This window comes from Lontra canadensis, unplaced genomic scaffold (genome assembly GCF_010015895.1).
Source record: "Lontra canadensis isolate GAN:19392208 unplaced genomic scaffold, GSC_riverotter_1.0 scaffold132, whole genome shotgun sequence".
Taxonomy (NCBI): Eukaryota; Metazoa; Chordata; class Mammalia; order Carnivora; family Mustelidae; genus Lontra; species Lontra canadensis.
In genome coordinates this window covers 942,098-957,814 of record NW_022631126.1, presented here as the reverse complement: position 1 = coordinate 957,814, position 15,717 = coordinate 942,098, and the positions used below count along the sequence as shown (strand labels likewise).

General features: G+C 49.1%; 2 protein-coding genes across 3 annotated transcripts in view; both read left to right on the top strand.

The window, feature by feature from the left end:
* The window catches only part of SRCAP (Snf2 related CREBBP activator protein), a 32,329-nt gene extending 22,111 nt beyond the window's left edge, over positions 1–10,218 (top strand). The window contains 9 exon segments of the mRNA XM_032842610.1: positions 1,182–1,447; positions 1,584–1,786; positions 4,276–4,445; positions 4,594–4,790; positions 4,886–5,000; positions 5,449–5,568; positions 6,669–6,863; positions 7,019–7,102; positions 7,215–10,218. Of these exon segments, the coding sequence (XP_032698501.1) occupies positions 1,182–1,447; positions 1,584–1,786; positions 4,276–4,445; positions 4,594–4,790; positions 4,886–5,000; positions 5,449–5,568; positions 6,669–6,863; positions 7,019–7,102; positions 7,215–9,905 (4,041 nt within the window). The 3' untranslated portion in view covers positions 9,906–10,218.
* Positions 10,219–10,337: 119 nt separating this feature from the next.
* Positions 10,338–14,291, top strand: TMEM265 (transmembrane protein 265). Of its 2 annotated transcripts, XM_032842612.1 has the most exons (3): positions 10,338–10,882; positions 11,947–12,117; positions 13,802–14,291. In XM_032842612.1, the coding sequence occupies exons 2-3, from the start codon at positions 11,950–11,952 to the stop codon at positions 13,961–13,963; spliced, it is 330 nt and encodes a 109-aa protein (XP_032698503.1). In that variant the 5' UTR covers positions 10,338–10,882; positions 11,947–11,949; the 3' UTR covers positions 13,964–14,291. The 2 variants fall into 2 exon arrangements, with proteins under 2 accessions (XP_032698503.1, XP_032698504.1); XM_032842613.1 differs by lacking the exon at positions 10,338–10,882 and having other exon boundaries at positions 10,897–12,117.
* Positions 14,292–15,717: the final 1,426 nt, after the last annotated feature.

Genomic DNA, 15,717 nt, shown 5'->3' with positions numbered 1-15,717 from the left:
TCTGCCTCTGCCTGTGTTTGCGTGCACGCGCATGCTCTCTCACTCTCTTTCTCTCTCTCAGAAATGAATAAATAAATAAAATCTCTTCAAAACTGTGCTCTACCAACTGAGCCAGCCAGGCACGCCTGCCCTTTTTAATTGGGCTATTTTACTGATTTGAAAGATACATTCTGGATACGAATACCTTTTCAGATACATGATATGCAGATATTTTCTCCTTTGCTACTACTTTTGAGAGTGACCTGCTCTGCTAGGATGCTTTCCTTTTTCACTTTGATCCCCAAGAGCCTCAAGTTTAAGAGAGCAGACAGGAAGGGAGATTTGGGACATTGCTTTTTTTCAGGATCATCTCCTAGGGTTCATCTTAATTTGTTCATTCTCATAGCAGCTGTTTATTGAGAGCCTGCTTGGTGCCAGATAACTGAGCTAGATAGTGGGTAATTATAGTGAGCAAGGTAAGATACAGTTTGTGTTATGGTTGCAGTTTTGTGGATGGAAGATATTAGTCAAAGACTCATACAGATGTAAAACTACCAATGTGGTGAGTGCCGCAAAAAAAGAGGTAGTTTTTTAGCCTGTGAAACTTGAAGTGCTAGTGATGGGAAAGGACTGGGTCAGAGTCCTACAAATTTCCTGTCTGCCGGGGCCCTCCCCTTTTCTCTCTTAGGGTGATGAAATCCACATGTCTGAATAGCTTTTCCCAATTCTACCCCATTCTAGTAAGGCCCTTGGCAGAAACCTCCCATGGATTTGATTAGCCACTCTGTCCTGGTCAGTGATTGGAGGAAGGCTTTCAATAATTGTTTCGGATCCACTTCTAAAAGCCAAATTAACTTGAATGGTGTGTAGTTTAAGTGTTATTTAAGAAAATTCCCAGAAATCATCCATTTTATAAGCTTATTAAATATACAGATCTTAGTTTTGAATATTCAGGCATTCTGTTTTGGTAGCGTATAAAGGAAGATCGGGGGTTTTTTGCAGAGAAGTTATTTCATATAACATTATGAAAAGAGTCATAATTGACAGCTTGGAAAAAACCGTTAAAAGCATAATGTAGTTTTGAATCCTGTGGTTTCCATAGGTTATGTTTAATTCTGGGGTGAATGGTCAGGTTTTCTATGAGGACACTGATCACTTTGTGTGTGTGTGTGTGTGTGTGTGTGTTTTCCTCTCATCCCCAGGACTCTCTGGAGGAAAAGCGGAAGCGGCAGCGGTCTGAACGCCTGGAACGGATTTTCCAACTTAGTGAGGCTCATGGGGCCCTGGCACCTGTGTATGGGACTGAAGTCCTGGATTTCTGTACCCTGCCCCAACCTGTTGCCAGCCCCATCGGCCCTCGTTCTCCTGGCCCCAGCCACCCCACCTTTTGGACTTATACCGAGGCTGCCCGCCAGGCTGTACTGTTTCCCCAGCAACGACTAGACCAGCTGTCAGAAATCATTGAGAGGTTGGCAGGGCTAAGTGCTAATGGGAACCGGGTCTTGGGGCCTCTGAGTGGATATAGTGGTTAGGGCTGGAGAAGGTGCACTTTTGGGGCCTTTCAGAGTTCCATCTTTTATACTGCTTGCCTTCTTCCTTCACAGGTTCATCTTTGTCATGCCTCCTGTGGAGGCACCTCCCCCTTCCCTGCATGCCTGCCACCCACCTCCTTGGCTGGCCCCACGTCAGGCAGCCTTCCAAGAGCAATTGGCCTGTGAGCTCTGGCCACGGGCTCGTCCTTTGCACCGTATTGTGTGTAACATGCGCACCCAGTTCCCTGACTTGAGGCTCATCCAGTATGACTGTGGTAAGTTCAATGGTCAGTAAGGATCCCTAGACCTTTTCCCCCGCTCTGTGAGTAGCAAAGACTATATCAAAGGGATGCTCTAGCTTGATTTTTGTGAATTTCATTAAACATCAGCCAGTTTTTCAGGCTATGCTTATAGGCAGGATGGAGAAATGTAGACCGTATGATGGATTCTTGGCATTCATGGATTTGACTTTATGAAAGTTGAAAATGTGTGTTAACTCGTGCATTTGGTAATTATTTTGTGAGTATCTGTTGTATTTTACACTTAGGATACGGTGGCAAATAAGATAGCACAGCAGAGAGTTTTCAGATTCATGGGGAAAGGTGCAAGGTGGTACAAGACTGCACAGTAAATAGTAAGTTGTGTTTTAGGAAAACACAAGGATCTTCCTGTCTTTGGTTAGAATCTTTTTGGTTAGAATGCATTTGGCTGCAAGTATTAAAAAACTGAATAGTGGCTTGAACCACAAGAGCATTTATTGTTTCCTTAATGAGAAATTCTGAGAATAGTGGTATATGACTGGTTCAGCTTACTGACGTTTTCGTGGACCCAGGACCTTCTGGTCTTTCTCCCATCCTTAGCTTTTATCTTCTTATTCTCGTGTTTATTTCTTGATGGTTCTACCATGGCTGCCACAACTCCAGGGAGCACAGCAGTGCTCTGAGCAGGAAACAGGGCTTGAGATAAAATATTCTCAGCAAGTTTCTCTTTTTGGGGGATGGGAAGAAAGTTCTCCTCATTGACGATGCTTCATAGCTCACTGCTTTAATTTGGGCCATATGCCCATCCCTAGAATAATCTCTGACAAAGGGAAATGGCAAAGAGGAACTATGGCTTTTTTATTTTTATTTTTGTTTTTTAAAGATTTTATTTATTTATTTGACAGAGAGAGATCACAAATAGGCAGAGAGGCAAGCGGGGGGCGGGGGTAGCAGGCTCCCCGCTGAACAAGGAGCTAGATGTGGGGCTCGATCCCGGGACCCTGGGATCATGAGCCAAAGGCAGAGGCTTAACCGACTGAGCCACCCAAGCGCCCCAACTATGGCTTTTTTAGACCAGTCATGATTTATCTTTTGGGGTTGGATTGGGGCTTATCATCCCTGGATCAAGGGATCTCTGCCAGGGTGTCTACAGTGTAAATCAGGTTCTATTATGCAAGAGTATCTATTGGACAGTAGTGAATTGTTTCTGCAGCAACCCAGCAGAGATGTTTCTTCAGTAACATGTTTGGAGATTTTGTAAATGGCCTTAGAATGTAAGACAGCAGAATTTTTATTAATGTATGTTCAAGAAATATTTTAGTAAAAAAACAATTTTGTAACATTTGAAGCCATTTAGAGTAAGTAGAGAAATTGAAGTCTTTGTTAAAAGCATTTAAACTGATTCATCAGAAACATTATAGAAGGTATTTCTGTGTTTGATGGGAGATTGAATTAGATAACCTCATAGGATCCTTTCTCCATGGTTATGATTTTAGGGATCTTCAATCCTTGTATGTAAGTCATAACATCCAGTGGATGTTGTTGATATCTATCCTGTGACTCTGTTGTGTGTTTTAGCTGGCATAACTCAGAGTAGCTCCTTAAGGATTTCCTTCCTGTTCATATACCACTGAGGGTTTCCTTTTTATCCCCGAGGGTCTATATGTTATCCCACCCCCAGTTAGACATAGAAGGTAGATCCTAGACAGGAGCAGACTGAAGAGGGGGATCCCATAAAAGAAGAAAATAAAGTTAAATATATTTTTAAAAAATATTTAATTAGGGATTCCTGGGTGGTTCAGTTGGTTAAGCTGCTGCCTTCAGCTCAGGTCATGATCCCAGGGTCCTGGGATCGAGTCCCACATCGGGCTTCTTGCTCAGTGGGGAGCCTGCTTCTCTCTCTGCCTCTGCCCGCCACTTTGCCTGCTTGTGCTCCCTTTCCCTGACAAATAAATAAATTAAATCTTTAAAAAAAAATAATTAACTTATTTTAGAGAGCATGTGTATGGGGATGGGATGGGAAGGGAGAGGAAGAGAGACTCTGAAGCTGACTCTGCACTGAGCGTAGAGCCCAACACGGGGCTCAGTCTCAGAACCCTGAGATCATAACCTGAGCCGAAACCAAGAGTCAGACACTGAGCCACCCAGGCGCTCCTAAAGTTAATTTTTTTTTTTTTTTAAGATATTTTTACTTATTTGACAGAGATCACAAGTAGACAGAGGCAGGCAGATAGAGAGGAGGAAGCAGGCTCCCTGCTGAATAGAGAGCTCGATGCGGGGCTTGATCCCAGGACCCTGAGATCATGACCTGAGCCGAAGGCAGAGGCTTTAACCCAGTGAGCCACCCAGGCACCCCTAAAGTTAAATATTGTTGATCTTTTAGGCTAATTGAAACCCTCAGCTAAAAAAAGCTTTTATTATTTTTCAACTAGAGTCTTTCAGTGCTAAGTGTTCTCCCTATTCCAGCTTATAACAAGCTCCCCATACCCTTCATTTTTCGTCAGGAAAGTTGCAAACATTGGCAGTGCTGTTGCGACAGCTCAAGGCGGAGGGCCACCGGGTGCTCATATTCACCCAGATGACCCGGATGCTGGATGTATTAGAACAGTTTCTCACCTACCATGGCCACCTCTACTTGCGTCTGGATGGGTCTACTAGAGTTGAACAGAGACAGGTAACCCGGACATCTGCAGCCCTTTGAGGCTCACCGCAGCTACTGTCTCCATTTTCTAGACCTCAGAGTCCAGAAGGGGCCCCACTAAGCCTTGGGTCTGTGTGGGTGGCCGTGTCCCCTGATAACAGTCCTTTTTCTTTCTCTCTAGGCTTTGATGGAACGATTCAATGCAGACAAACGCATATTCTGCTTCATCCTTTCAACTCGGAGTGGGGGTGTGGGTGTGAACCTGACAGGAGCAGATACTGTTGTTTTTTATGACAGCGACTGGAATCCCACCATGGATGCTCAGGCCCAGGATCGCTGTCACCGAATTGGCCAGACCCGAGATGTCCACATCTACAGGTATTGCCTACTCTCCCCTCATTTTGCGTCCTCTTTACTGGTAGGGTTTTATTAATCTGTTTGGCTGTTTACACATCGCCTTCATCACTCCCTAGACTTATCAGTGAACGGACAGTGGAGGAGAACATCCTAAAAAAGGCAAATCAGAAGAGAATGTTGGGAGACATGGCCATTGAGGGAGGCAACTTCACCACAGCCTATTTTAAACAGGTACTAAGATTTCTAGTCTACGCAGGAGACAACCGCTGTGCCCGTAGGGGTTGCTCCTGCTCATTAAAGACGATTCTGGGGCACCTGGGTGGCTCAGGCTGTTAAGCGTCCACTCTTGGTTTCAGCTCAGGCTGTGATCTCATGGGATTGAGTTGTGCGCTGGGCTCCGCAGTCAGCAGGGAGTCTGCTTGAAAGATTGTCTCCTTGTGCCCCTCCCCTCAAGTGCCTTTGCTCTCTCTCTTTTTCTTTTTCTCTGAGATAAATGCTGGATGTATTAGAACAGTTAAACAGTAAATCTTTAACAAAAATAAGTAAATAAGATGCTTTGGTCTCCACAGATCTGCCTCTTCTAGTGGCATTCCTGATTATTTCTAAGAGCTTTTATTTCATAGTAGACTTGGGTCCAGCATTCCGTTGGCTCTGACACTTCCCTGTCTTCTCTCCAAAGCAGACCATCCGAGAGCTGTTTGATATGCCCCTGGAAGAGCCGTGTGGCTCATCTGTACCCTCTGCCCCTGAAGAGGAGGAAGAGACTGTAGCCAGCAAGCAGACCCATATTCTGGAGCAGGTGAGGAAAGAGCAGGCACTCTCTAGAGTAGAGCTAATAGTTAAGGTGTGGGCTGTCTGGGGCGAAAGAACATTTCTGCTGCTTCCCAAGTGACTGTTGGCCTTTAGGAGTTGTGAGTAGATTGCTAATTGGCTCATAAGATTTCATAGAAGAAAGGATTTGGAATCCTCAGTTACTTGTTTGAATTCTAATAGTACCTCTTACTAGCTGTGTTTGTTAAGTCAAGTCTGCTTCATCTTCTGAGCCTGGAATCTTGCTTTTCACCTTTCTAAACTGCTAATGGGAAGGAAGTAACTGAGGATGAAATGGAATAGTGGAAGTAAGAAGTGCTTTGTGTGTGGGGTGACCTCTTGTTTTCCAGATACTGATTAATACATAATAGAATCATTTGGGGGAAGCTTTTGGCTTTTTATTTTAATTTGTTTTAAGTAGGCTGCATGCCCAACGTGGGGCTCGATGAACACACGACCTTGAGATTAAGAGTCGTGTGCTCTACTGACTGAGCCAGCCAGGTGACCCTAAAGAGCTTTTTAAAGGCTTGATTCCTGGGAGCCCATCTGAGAATCTACTAAGTTGTGATTGGCGGGGCCAAAGGCTGGGCATTTGTATTTTTTCAGAGGTAGATGTTGGGAACTATAAGGTACAGTACGAAGGTGCTTTTCCCTGCGCACACTCTAGGTTGTGTCCCTCGGTGACTTCAGTGTGTGCTTTCTGGCTATTCATCACAGGGGGGAAAACCAGAGGTGGTTAGTCTGTTGTCAAGAGGTATCTCAGTGCAAAAAGGAGTTAGGGATTTTTTGTAATTACAGCTTTCTGGGACTGCTCTCTTAAGGAGACAGAAGGCAGACTTGAATGGAAAAGGAAGTGGAGCTAGAGGTTTTTAAAACAGATGCTTTCTCACTAGTGGGCTTCCAAGTGAGATCTAGTTTATCCTATGTGGAATACTGCACTGCTTTGATAACTTCGAGGGCTCAGAAGAGAGTTGAGTTCAGTTATATACCTGGTTTGGTATAAATGTGGCCTCAGATTTTTGTCTGAATCAAACCACAGGATGTAGAATTCTTTAATTCTCCTGGTTTTTCTTCCCCACACCTTTGCAGGCACTGTGTCGGGCAGAGGATGAAGAGGATATCCGTGCAGCCACCCAGGCCAAGGCCGAACAGGTGGCTGAGCTTGCAGAATTCAATGAGAATGATGGGTTTCCTGCTGGTGAGGGAGAGGAGGCCAGCCGGCCTGGGGCTGAGGATGAAGAGATGTCCCGAGCTGAGCAAGAAATCGCTGCCCTTGTAGAACAGGTCAGTGTTGGACCCACTAGTTCTCAACCTCACCCTTCACAGCTTCTTCCTCTGGGCCTTATGATCTTCCTCCTGTCTTCTCTGGTGAAAATAAGGATATTGGGCCCTGGTTACCAAGTCCCTATGTTGTTGATTACCACTGTTCCTTCCCACAGCTGACCCCCATTGAGCGCTACGCCATGAAATTCCTGGAAGCTTCACTGGAGGAGGTGAGCCGAGAGGAGCTCAAGCAAGCAGAAGTGAGTAGTTCTAGGAGGTGGGGATGGAAGTGAGAAGTGGCTGCTTTCTACCCACTCCCGACCCTGCTTGCCTCCCTCTGACCGCCCACCATTTGGGCTCTCTTGTTGGTAGGAACAAGTGGAAGCTGCCCGCAAGGATCTGGACCAAGCCAAGGAGGAGGTGTTCCGCCTACCCCAAGAGGAGGAGGAGGGGCCAGGGGCTGGGGATGAGGTTTCCTGTGGGACTGGTGGAGGCAGTCACCGGCGCAGTAAGAAGGCCAAGGCCCCTGAAAGGCCAGGGACTCGCGTCAGTGAGCGTCTTCGTGGAGCCCGGGCTGAGACTCAAGGGGCAAACCACACTCCTGTCACATCCACCCATCATACCCGCAGCACTTCCACAACCCCACGCTGCAGCCCTGCCAGGGAGAGAGTTCCCCGGCCAGCACCTAGGCCTCGACCCACTCCAGCTTCAGCTCCTGCTGTAATTCCTGCCCCAATCCCTGTTCCAATTCCTGCCCCGATCCCCATTTCAGCCCCAAATCCAATAACCATGCTTCCTGTTCATATCTTACCTTCTCCCCCACTGCCTCCTTCACAGATTCCTCCCTCTTGTTCTTCTGCCTGTACCCCTCCTCCTGCCTGTACCCCTCCACCAGCTCATACGCCACCTCCCACCCAAACTTCTCTCTCAACTCCTTCCTCCCCTCTCCTGCTTGGTCTACCTTCTGTGCCCGTCTCCCCCCCAGTCACCAACCTCTCCTTGGGCTTGGGGCCTGAGACAGAGCTGTGTGCACAGGCATTGGCATCTACCGAGTCCCCGGAGCTGGCTGATTTGGCCAGTTCCGAGACGTCCCCGCTTACTCTTGTGCCCCCTAAGGATCTGTTGCCAGTTGCTGTTGAGATCCTGCCTATATCAGAGAAGAACCTTTCTCTCGCCTCTTCTGCACCTAGCCCAACCCTGGAGGCTGACAGCGTCCCCAACGGTCAAGAGCAGGAAGTGCCAGAGCCTGCTGAGGGGACCGTCCTCACAGTGCTGCCTGACGGTGAGGAGGTGCCCTCGTGTCTGAGTGAGAGCAATGGGCTGGATCTCCCACCTTCAGGAGCATCTGATGAGCTACTTCCGGAGCCAGTGGAGGCTGACAAGAGCTCAGAAGAGCTGATGGAGGCCCAGACCCCAACCTCCAGCCCAGAGAAGCCACAGGAACTTGTTTCACCAGAGGTCGCAGCCCCATCAACCTCATCCTCTGCCACCTCCTCACCTGAGAGTCCTTCACCTGCCCGGCCCCCTCGGCGGCGAACCAGTGCCGATGTAGAAATTAGGGGTCAGGGGGCTGGTCGGCCAGGGCAGCCTCCAGGCCCCAAAGTGCTCCGCAAGCTGCCGGGACGGCTGGTGACCGTGGTTGAGGAGAAGGAATTGGTGAGGCGACGGCGACAGCAGCGGGGAACTGCCAGCACCCTAGTGCCTGGGGTGTCTGAGACTGGTGCCAGCCCGGGAAGCCCATCTGCCCGCAGCATGTCGGGGCCAGAATCCTCACCTCCCGCCGGTGGGCCCTGTGAAGCTGCTCCCCCATCCACACTGCCCACCCCAACCCAGCAGCCCTTCGTAGCTCGCCGTCGCGTTGAGCTGGGGGTGACTGGTGGGGGCAGCCCAGAGAATGGAGACGGGGCACTGCTTGCCATCACCCCTCCAGCTGTGAAACGTCGGAGGGGGAGGCCCCCCAAGAAGAACAGGTCTCCAGCAGATGTTGGGCGAGGGGTGGATGAGGTACCTTCATCCCCCTCTAAGGGAAAAACCAACGGGGCTGACCCAGTCCCTGGGGCTGAGACCCTTCTTGTGGCGGAGCCTGTCCTGGGACCCCAGCTTAGTCCTGGGCCCCAGCCTCTTGGAGCCCAGCCAGCTCACAGACCAGAACCCATCATCCTGTCACCTGTGGAGAAAAGAAGGCGTGGGCGGCCCCCTAAGGCACGAGATTTGCCCATTCCTGGGACCATTTCCTCTCCAGGGGATGGCAGCTTAGAGAGCCGGACACAGCCACTCCCGCTACCACCTCCCCTGCCACCACTCCCACCACTCCTAGCCTGTCCCACTGCTACTGTCGCCAACACTGTCACCAATCTCACCATTTCAACATCCCCACCCAAGCGGAAGCGGGGCCGACCTCCCAAGAATCCACCATCACCTCGGCCCAGCCAGCTCCCTGTCTTGGACCGTGACAGCTCTTCCGTCCTTGAGAGCTGTGGATTGGGGAGGCGGCGGCAACCCCAGGGCCAGGGGGAGAGTGAGGGCAGTTCCTCTGACGAGGACGGAAGCCGCCCCCTCACCCGCCTGGCCCGCTTGCGGCTTGAAGCGGAGGGAATGCGGGGACGAAAGAGCGAAGGGTCCATGGTGGTGGCTGTAATTCAGGATGACCTGGATTTAGCAGATAGTGGGCCAGGCGGGTTAGAATTGACACCTCCCGTGGTCTCGCTAGCTCCAAAACTGCGCTCCACCCGCCTGCGTCCAGGGTCTCTAGTCCCCCCACTAGAGACTGAGAAGGTGCCTCGCAAACGGGCAGGGGCCCCAGTTGGCGGGGCTCCTGGGCTGGCAAAGCGAGGCCGCCTACAGCCTCCAAGTCCCCTGGGACCTGAGGGTTCAGTAGAGGAGTCTGAGGCTGAAGCCTCAGGTGAGGAGGAGGAAGGGGATGGGACCCCACGACGCCGGCCTGGCCCCCGCCGACTTGGTGGGGCCACCAACCAAGGGGACCAGCGCATTCTGCGTAGCAGTGCCCCTCCCCATCTGGCTGGCCCTACCATTAGTCACAGAGGCCGCAAGGCCAAGACGTGAGTGGGCTGCCCCTCCACCTAGGCTTTCCGCCATGGCCCCTCTCCCTCCACAACCAGGCCTGACTCTGTTAACCACTACTTGAAGTCTTGAGGGGGAAAGCCTCCTGGGAGTCATAGGGGCCCTCTCCCTTCTTTCCACCAAAGTAGGGGGTAGGCAACTGGTTGTCATGGAAATGGGGCTCTTCACATACCCCCTTCCCTTCCACCCCACATGGCTGGGCAGTGTTAAGGGTGGCAAGATAGTCTCTGTCCCCACCCCCTTGTACTTGATTCCCCAGCTATCTTTCACAGCCCCCCACCCTTAGGGGAAGGGGGAGGGGCTTCTCTCTACCATGAGTTTTTTTTTTTTTTTCTTTTTTTTTTAAGAAGAAAAAATAATAAACTTAGTTTCTGTATGAGCATCCGCGTAAGGAGGCTTCTGATTTTCTGGTCTGGTGGAGGGTTGGGTGGGAACTTGGGCATCGTTTTCTTTCTCTCGTTCTTGCCAAAACCCTAGTACCTGATATCTAACCCAGAATTATGTGTCTTTGAGGCAGAAATCCCGCAAGAGGAGGAAAGATTGGCAAATCTGATCTGGTAGGGTGCCTTTCCCTAAATTTTCAGTTTTGAGTCACTCCAACTCATACTTTTTCTCTCCTATTCCCTTAGTTCCTGGACTTTCACTCAGAGCTCTCTGATGCCTCAGACTTTTCCCTGCTTTCACCCCTCTTGTTCAGGTGCTTTCACTCCTTTTCCAGAAGGCAGGCATCCTACCTTCAGTCGCTCCATTCCCCTCTCTTTGCTTTCCTCCATCTAGCCAAACTAGTTTGAGTCAGCCACACCCCTTTCTGAGCTCCTGGGGCCTTTTGGGTGGTGGCTGGCCACCCAACCCCACCCCCGGGCTTGGCTTGGAGACCTGAGTCAGCTCCATCTCCACCCAAGCCAAATCAAACCAGAGGCAGGAGCCGAAACTCGCAGTCCCTCGAGGCCCATAGCCAGGTAAGAGCCCCCGTTCGTTTTTTATATTTTCTTTGGTCTCAACTCCCTAAACCCTCTCCTTGCATTCTCCCCCTAATGACTGTGTCTATGTTCACCACATCATCAGTTCTTTCCTCATATCCCCTGTCCTGCAGCTTTGTGGCAGAGAGTCTTTGTGCTCTGCTTATCTTGCCTCCTGTCACTCTAACCGTTGTTGCTTGTGTTCAGAGAACTGCAAATGGCTCCATTTTGTATAGCATGTAGGGGGATGGTTGGAGATGAGGGTGGAAAGGTGGTTTGATGCCACAGCTCAGAGGAGCTGAGAAGTTAGGGAGATGGGAGATGATTAAGCAGGGCATCATTATGCAGGTTTCTGTGTGGGTTATGAGGTCATCATGTTACTCTGAATATATTGGGTGGCCTGGGTTAAAATGGAGAAAAGAGGTAGCAGGGAGTCAGCATAGCAAAGGAGGCCCAATTTGGGGAGGTATGGTTTTACTGATGTTCAGCTTCCTCAGCTAAGAAGAGAGCTTAGATGGGTCCTTTCCCTCTGCTTTCTCCCATCTCTGTGTTCTCATCCACTCTGTTTTCACATGAGACAGCTGCTGTGCTTGAAGTGGGGTAGCAGGGCTCAGGGTGCCATTTCCTGAGCCCTCCTTAATATTCACGAGCAGCTTTTGAGGGACTTCAGAGAATGTTAAGACCCTTTGAAATACAGTTTAAAATCACTGATTCGTGGAGTCTGATTCCTGCCAGCTTTTGAGATTCTGTGTTTCTCCTGCTTGTCAGTGTGCACCTGTCATTGTGTTTTTCCCTACTTGTCAAAACAGTTAAGTAATACAGATAATGCTACGTTTGTGCTGGCTTGCCTTCAAACACTCAGAATCTTAGGCTGAGAATAAAGGATTCCGGCCGAACATTTCCTCTCTCGGTCTGTGAGTCACGAGAGGAATTCCCCAGTAAGGCAGCATTCCTGAGAGTTGGGCTAGGTCACAAGGACACATCAGAGAGAGGGGCGGAGTCTGACTGACCCAGGCCAATGGCTCCGTTGTTGGGCTTACAAGTACCTTGACTGTCGCCCACAGGTGATGGAGGACGAGGAGAAGGCAGTGGACACCTTGGTGAGCAACACGGAAGCTGCTCACCCTGCATCCCCAGTCCGCTGCTGCCGGCTCCGCCTCCGCTGCTTGGCGGCTGCTAGCATTATCTGTGGCTGCTCTTGCCTGGGAGTCGTGGCCCTGGTGTTTGCCATCAAGGTGAGGAACGCGATTCCCGTGGGAGCAAAGGGGTGGCTGTAGTTAGGTGATGATTTAGTGTATTTGATCTATGTACACTGATCACACAGCTGCTAAGTACTTGTCACAGCTTGGCTCTGGGCCTGGTGTCAGAAATAAGACATGCTTCTGGCCCTCAGAGTGCCCACAGTCTAATGAAAGAGAGCACTGTGAACATGGGTAATTAATGCAATGTGGCTCATCAGTATTGTGATGGAGGAAACACAAGGTATTCTGGAAGCAAGGGAGGATATATATGTGTGATTACATACCTGTGTATGTAGAGTAGGTGACAGGAAAGTAACCTTAAAGGATGAGTGACTAAGGGTTGAAAGGGCATCCCAGGTAAAGGGAGCAGTGTGTACAAAGGCCTGGGCTCTTCGTTCCCCATGACTGGACCAGTGAGGAATGGTGACAGATGAAGCCAGAGGGCCCAGATTCCCAAGGGTCTCCCAATGCTGTGCTTCGAGTTTAAACTTTATCTTGAAAGTACTGGGCGGGGCCAGGGGGGGTGCACCTGGGTGGCTCAGTGGGTTAAGCCTCTGCCTTCGGCTCAGGTCATGATCTCAGGGTCCTGGGATCAAGCCCTGAATTGGGCTCTCTGCTCAGCGGGGAGCCTGTTTCCTCCTGCCTCTCTGCCTGCCTCTCTGCCTACTTATGATCTCTGTCAAATAAATAAATAAAATATTTTTAAAAAGAAAGTACTGGGGAGTACTTTAAAGAGTTTTTGCAGAGGAGAGTGACATGGTCAGGTTTGTGTTCTAAGGCCTACTTGGAGATTGGATTGGAAGGGGCAGGACTGGAGGCAGTTGAGCAGTGATTAGAGCAATCTATAGCAGTTGGGAAGAAGCTGTGGGGTTTTTGAGAGGGCTCCACCATTTCCAAACACCTGACTGAAACTGCATGTTTACCTTTTTTTTTTTTTTAAGATTTTATTTATTTATTTGACAGAGACAGCAAGAGAGGGAACACAAGCAGGGGGAGTGGGAGAGGGAGAAGCAGGCTTCCCACTGAGCAGGGAGCCCGAGGTGGGGCTGGATCCCAGGACTCTGGGATCATGACCTGAGCCAAAGGCAGGCGCTTAACGACTGAGCCATCCAGGCGCCCCCACATGCACCTTTTGAAAGGCCACACAGGCTAACTTAAATGTCACATGGGAATTTTCTCAATCCTGGTTTTATTTTAATAATCAGAAACTGTATTCTTAGGATCTTGAGACTTTCTGGCTTCATCAGATCAAAATCATAAAGAGAATTCTTAATAAAACGATGAGGCCCATTGGGCTAATGAGAAGGGGGTGGTGTTTGGCTGGATGGGAGGGAAAGACTCCAAGATATCTCTCGGTTTCTTGCCAAGGATTCCAAATTCTGAATGAATGTGGGATGAGTAGAAAAGGATTGGGGATAAAAGGTTTGAAAAGTACTTTCCCATGTGTGATCTTGTGAGCTAACAATGGCTACTTGGAAAAGTACACAGAGCTGAGTAGAAACCTTATTTTGTAGATGACGCATGAGAAATAGACATTGGAAAGGGAAAAGACATTTTATTTCAGGGGGTTTGGGTGTCAGGTTTTGAGCCATTACAAGGATGGAGGATTGGTGTGGGGCAGTGGGGCACTTTGGGGAAGAAGCAGGGGAAGAACCTAACCAAAAACCTGCCCCCGCAGGCGGAAGAGCGGCATAAGGCAGGCCGGTTCGAGGAGGCAGTGCACTGGGGGGCCCGGGCCCGGAACTTCATCCTGGCCAGCTTTGCCGTCTGGTTTGCTGTCCTCATTCTGGGCCCCCTGCTTCTGTGGCTGCTCTCCTATGCCATCGCCCAGGCTGAGTGACCCTGGGTGGCCTCTGCTGAGAGTCAGCAAGACCTCCTGGATCCTGCAGTGCGGCATTGCTAGATGAGGCCAGCAGTGGTCCTTCCTCGCTGGAAGGATGATGCCTCTCTCAAAAGGCTTTGGAAGAGCTCTTCTAGACCTTTCTAAAAGGGGCAGCAGCTAAAACTGTTGAGGGGAGGCCAGCCTGCTCTGTTCTTTCAGTGCCCACCATCCCCTATTTCCCCCAGCCTGCTACATCCTAGGTGCCTCGACCCAGAGGTGGGGTTGAAGACCAGGCCTGATTTTATTAGAGTTTGTTTTGTAATAAAAATCTTTTTTAGTGGTGAAATGCTCCTGTCTAATTGTTGTTCCCCTACTTCCCCTGGCCCTTGGCGAGAGCCAGACCGACATCTGACTGATGGCAAAAGTCTGCATTTTCCTTTACTTAGGAGCTGCAAGAGGGTTTTTCTTCTTTTTTCCTTCTTCTGGAAGTTTCCCTTCTTGGAAAGACCCCAGCTTCTCCCTTGCACATCAACAGAGAGCTCCTGTGGCCAGATAAGTTGAGGAGCAGCTGCTCCTGTATTTATGGAGTGCTTCCTATATGCCAAGCTGTGTTCTTAAGCACTTTCTGTTACTTAACTCCTTCACCCCTCACAGCCACTCAGTAAGAGTGTTTTCACTCTTTTCATTTTATAGTTGAGGAAGCTGGCACCCAAGGTCATACAGCTAGTGAGATTCTGAGCTGGCATTGAACTCAGAGGCTTTGGTTCTAGAGTTGAGAGAGGAATGAAAGGGATGGCGGCAGCAGGTGAATTTCTGCCCTGGATCTGAAACTCTGTAGGATTATCATGAATTTTTATATCCTTTATCTTGGGCCCTCCCGGTAATATTTTAAACACATTTTACACCTGATCTTAGCCAAAAGGCCGAGAAGCGATTAAACATATTTCAAATTGTGAAGCATATCATATATGTAGGAAAATATGCAAAAGGAATACATAGCTTTTAAGTTACACAAAGCCAACATCTGAAAACCATCATTCAGTCAAGAAATTGAACATTGAGAGCACTCCAAAGCCTCCTTTAGACCCTCCCAATCACTACTCCTTCCTTTCTTCCCACAGATACCTAGCATTCTGACTTCTAACAGTGGAGTTTAGTTTTGCCTGCATTTGAACACTATATAAATGGAGTCCTATGTATTCTTTTTAAGTTTGACTTCTATGACTTAATATTGTTGGTGAGATTCATCAATATTTGGTGTAGCTATAGTTGTCATCATACTGTAGAGTATTCCATTATATGACTTTGTTAACGGCTTAGCCATTATCTGTTGGTGAACTTTGGAGATGATTCCATTTGGGGGATATTATGAATCTTGGTACTATGGACATTCTTACACATGTCTCTTGGAGTACATGTGCCCTGGGAACTGAATTTTTGGGCTATTTCACCATAATTCAGAGACCAGCAGAGCACCTAAAGGAATTAAAGATATTTTTTGCACACTGAAGAGAGAGGTTTAAAGGGGAAGATGGTTGTCTTCAATGTTCCAAAGTGCTCCAGGAAAGAAAAGTGAAGAGTATCCATTGCTGGTCCCAGAGGTTAGAGTTACAACACTGGGTAGAAGCCATACCTAGGGCAGTGGCTCTCAATCAGCTTCATAGTAGAACCACTTGGGGAGCTTTAAAAAGTACTTATGCCTGGACTTCAGCCCTACAGATGTCGATGGAATCGGTGTAAAATGCTGCCTGCCTGGGCACATTTTAGAGAGA

What these genes read in the sequence shown, in the direction of transcription:
- TMEM265 (XM_032842612.1), top strand. Translation starts at nt 11,950, where the DNA reads ATGGAGGACGAGGAGAAGGCAGTGGACACCTTGGTGAGCAACACGGAA. An exon ending in CCCTGGTGTTTGCCATCAAG is followed by an intron (nt 12,118 to 13,801) that starts GTGAGGAACGCG and finishes CTGCCCCCGCAG; the next exon opens with GCGGAAGAGCGGCATAAGGC.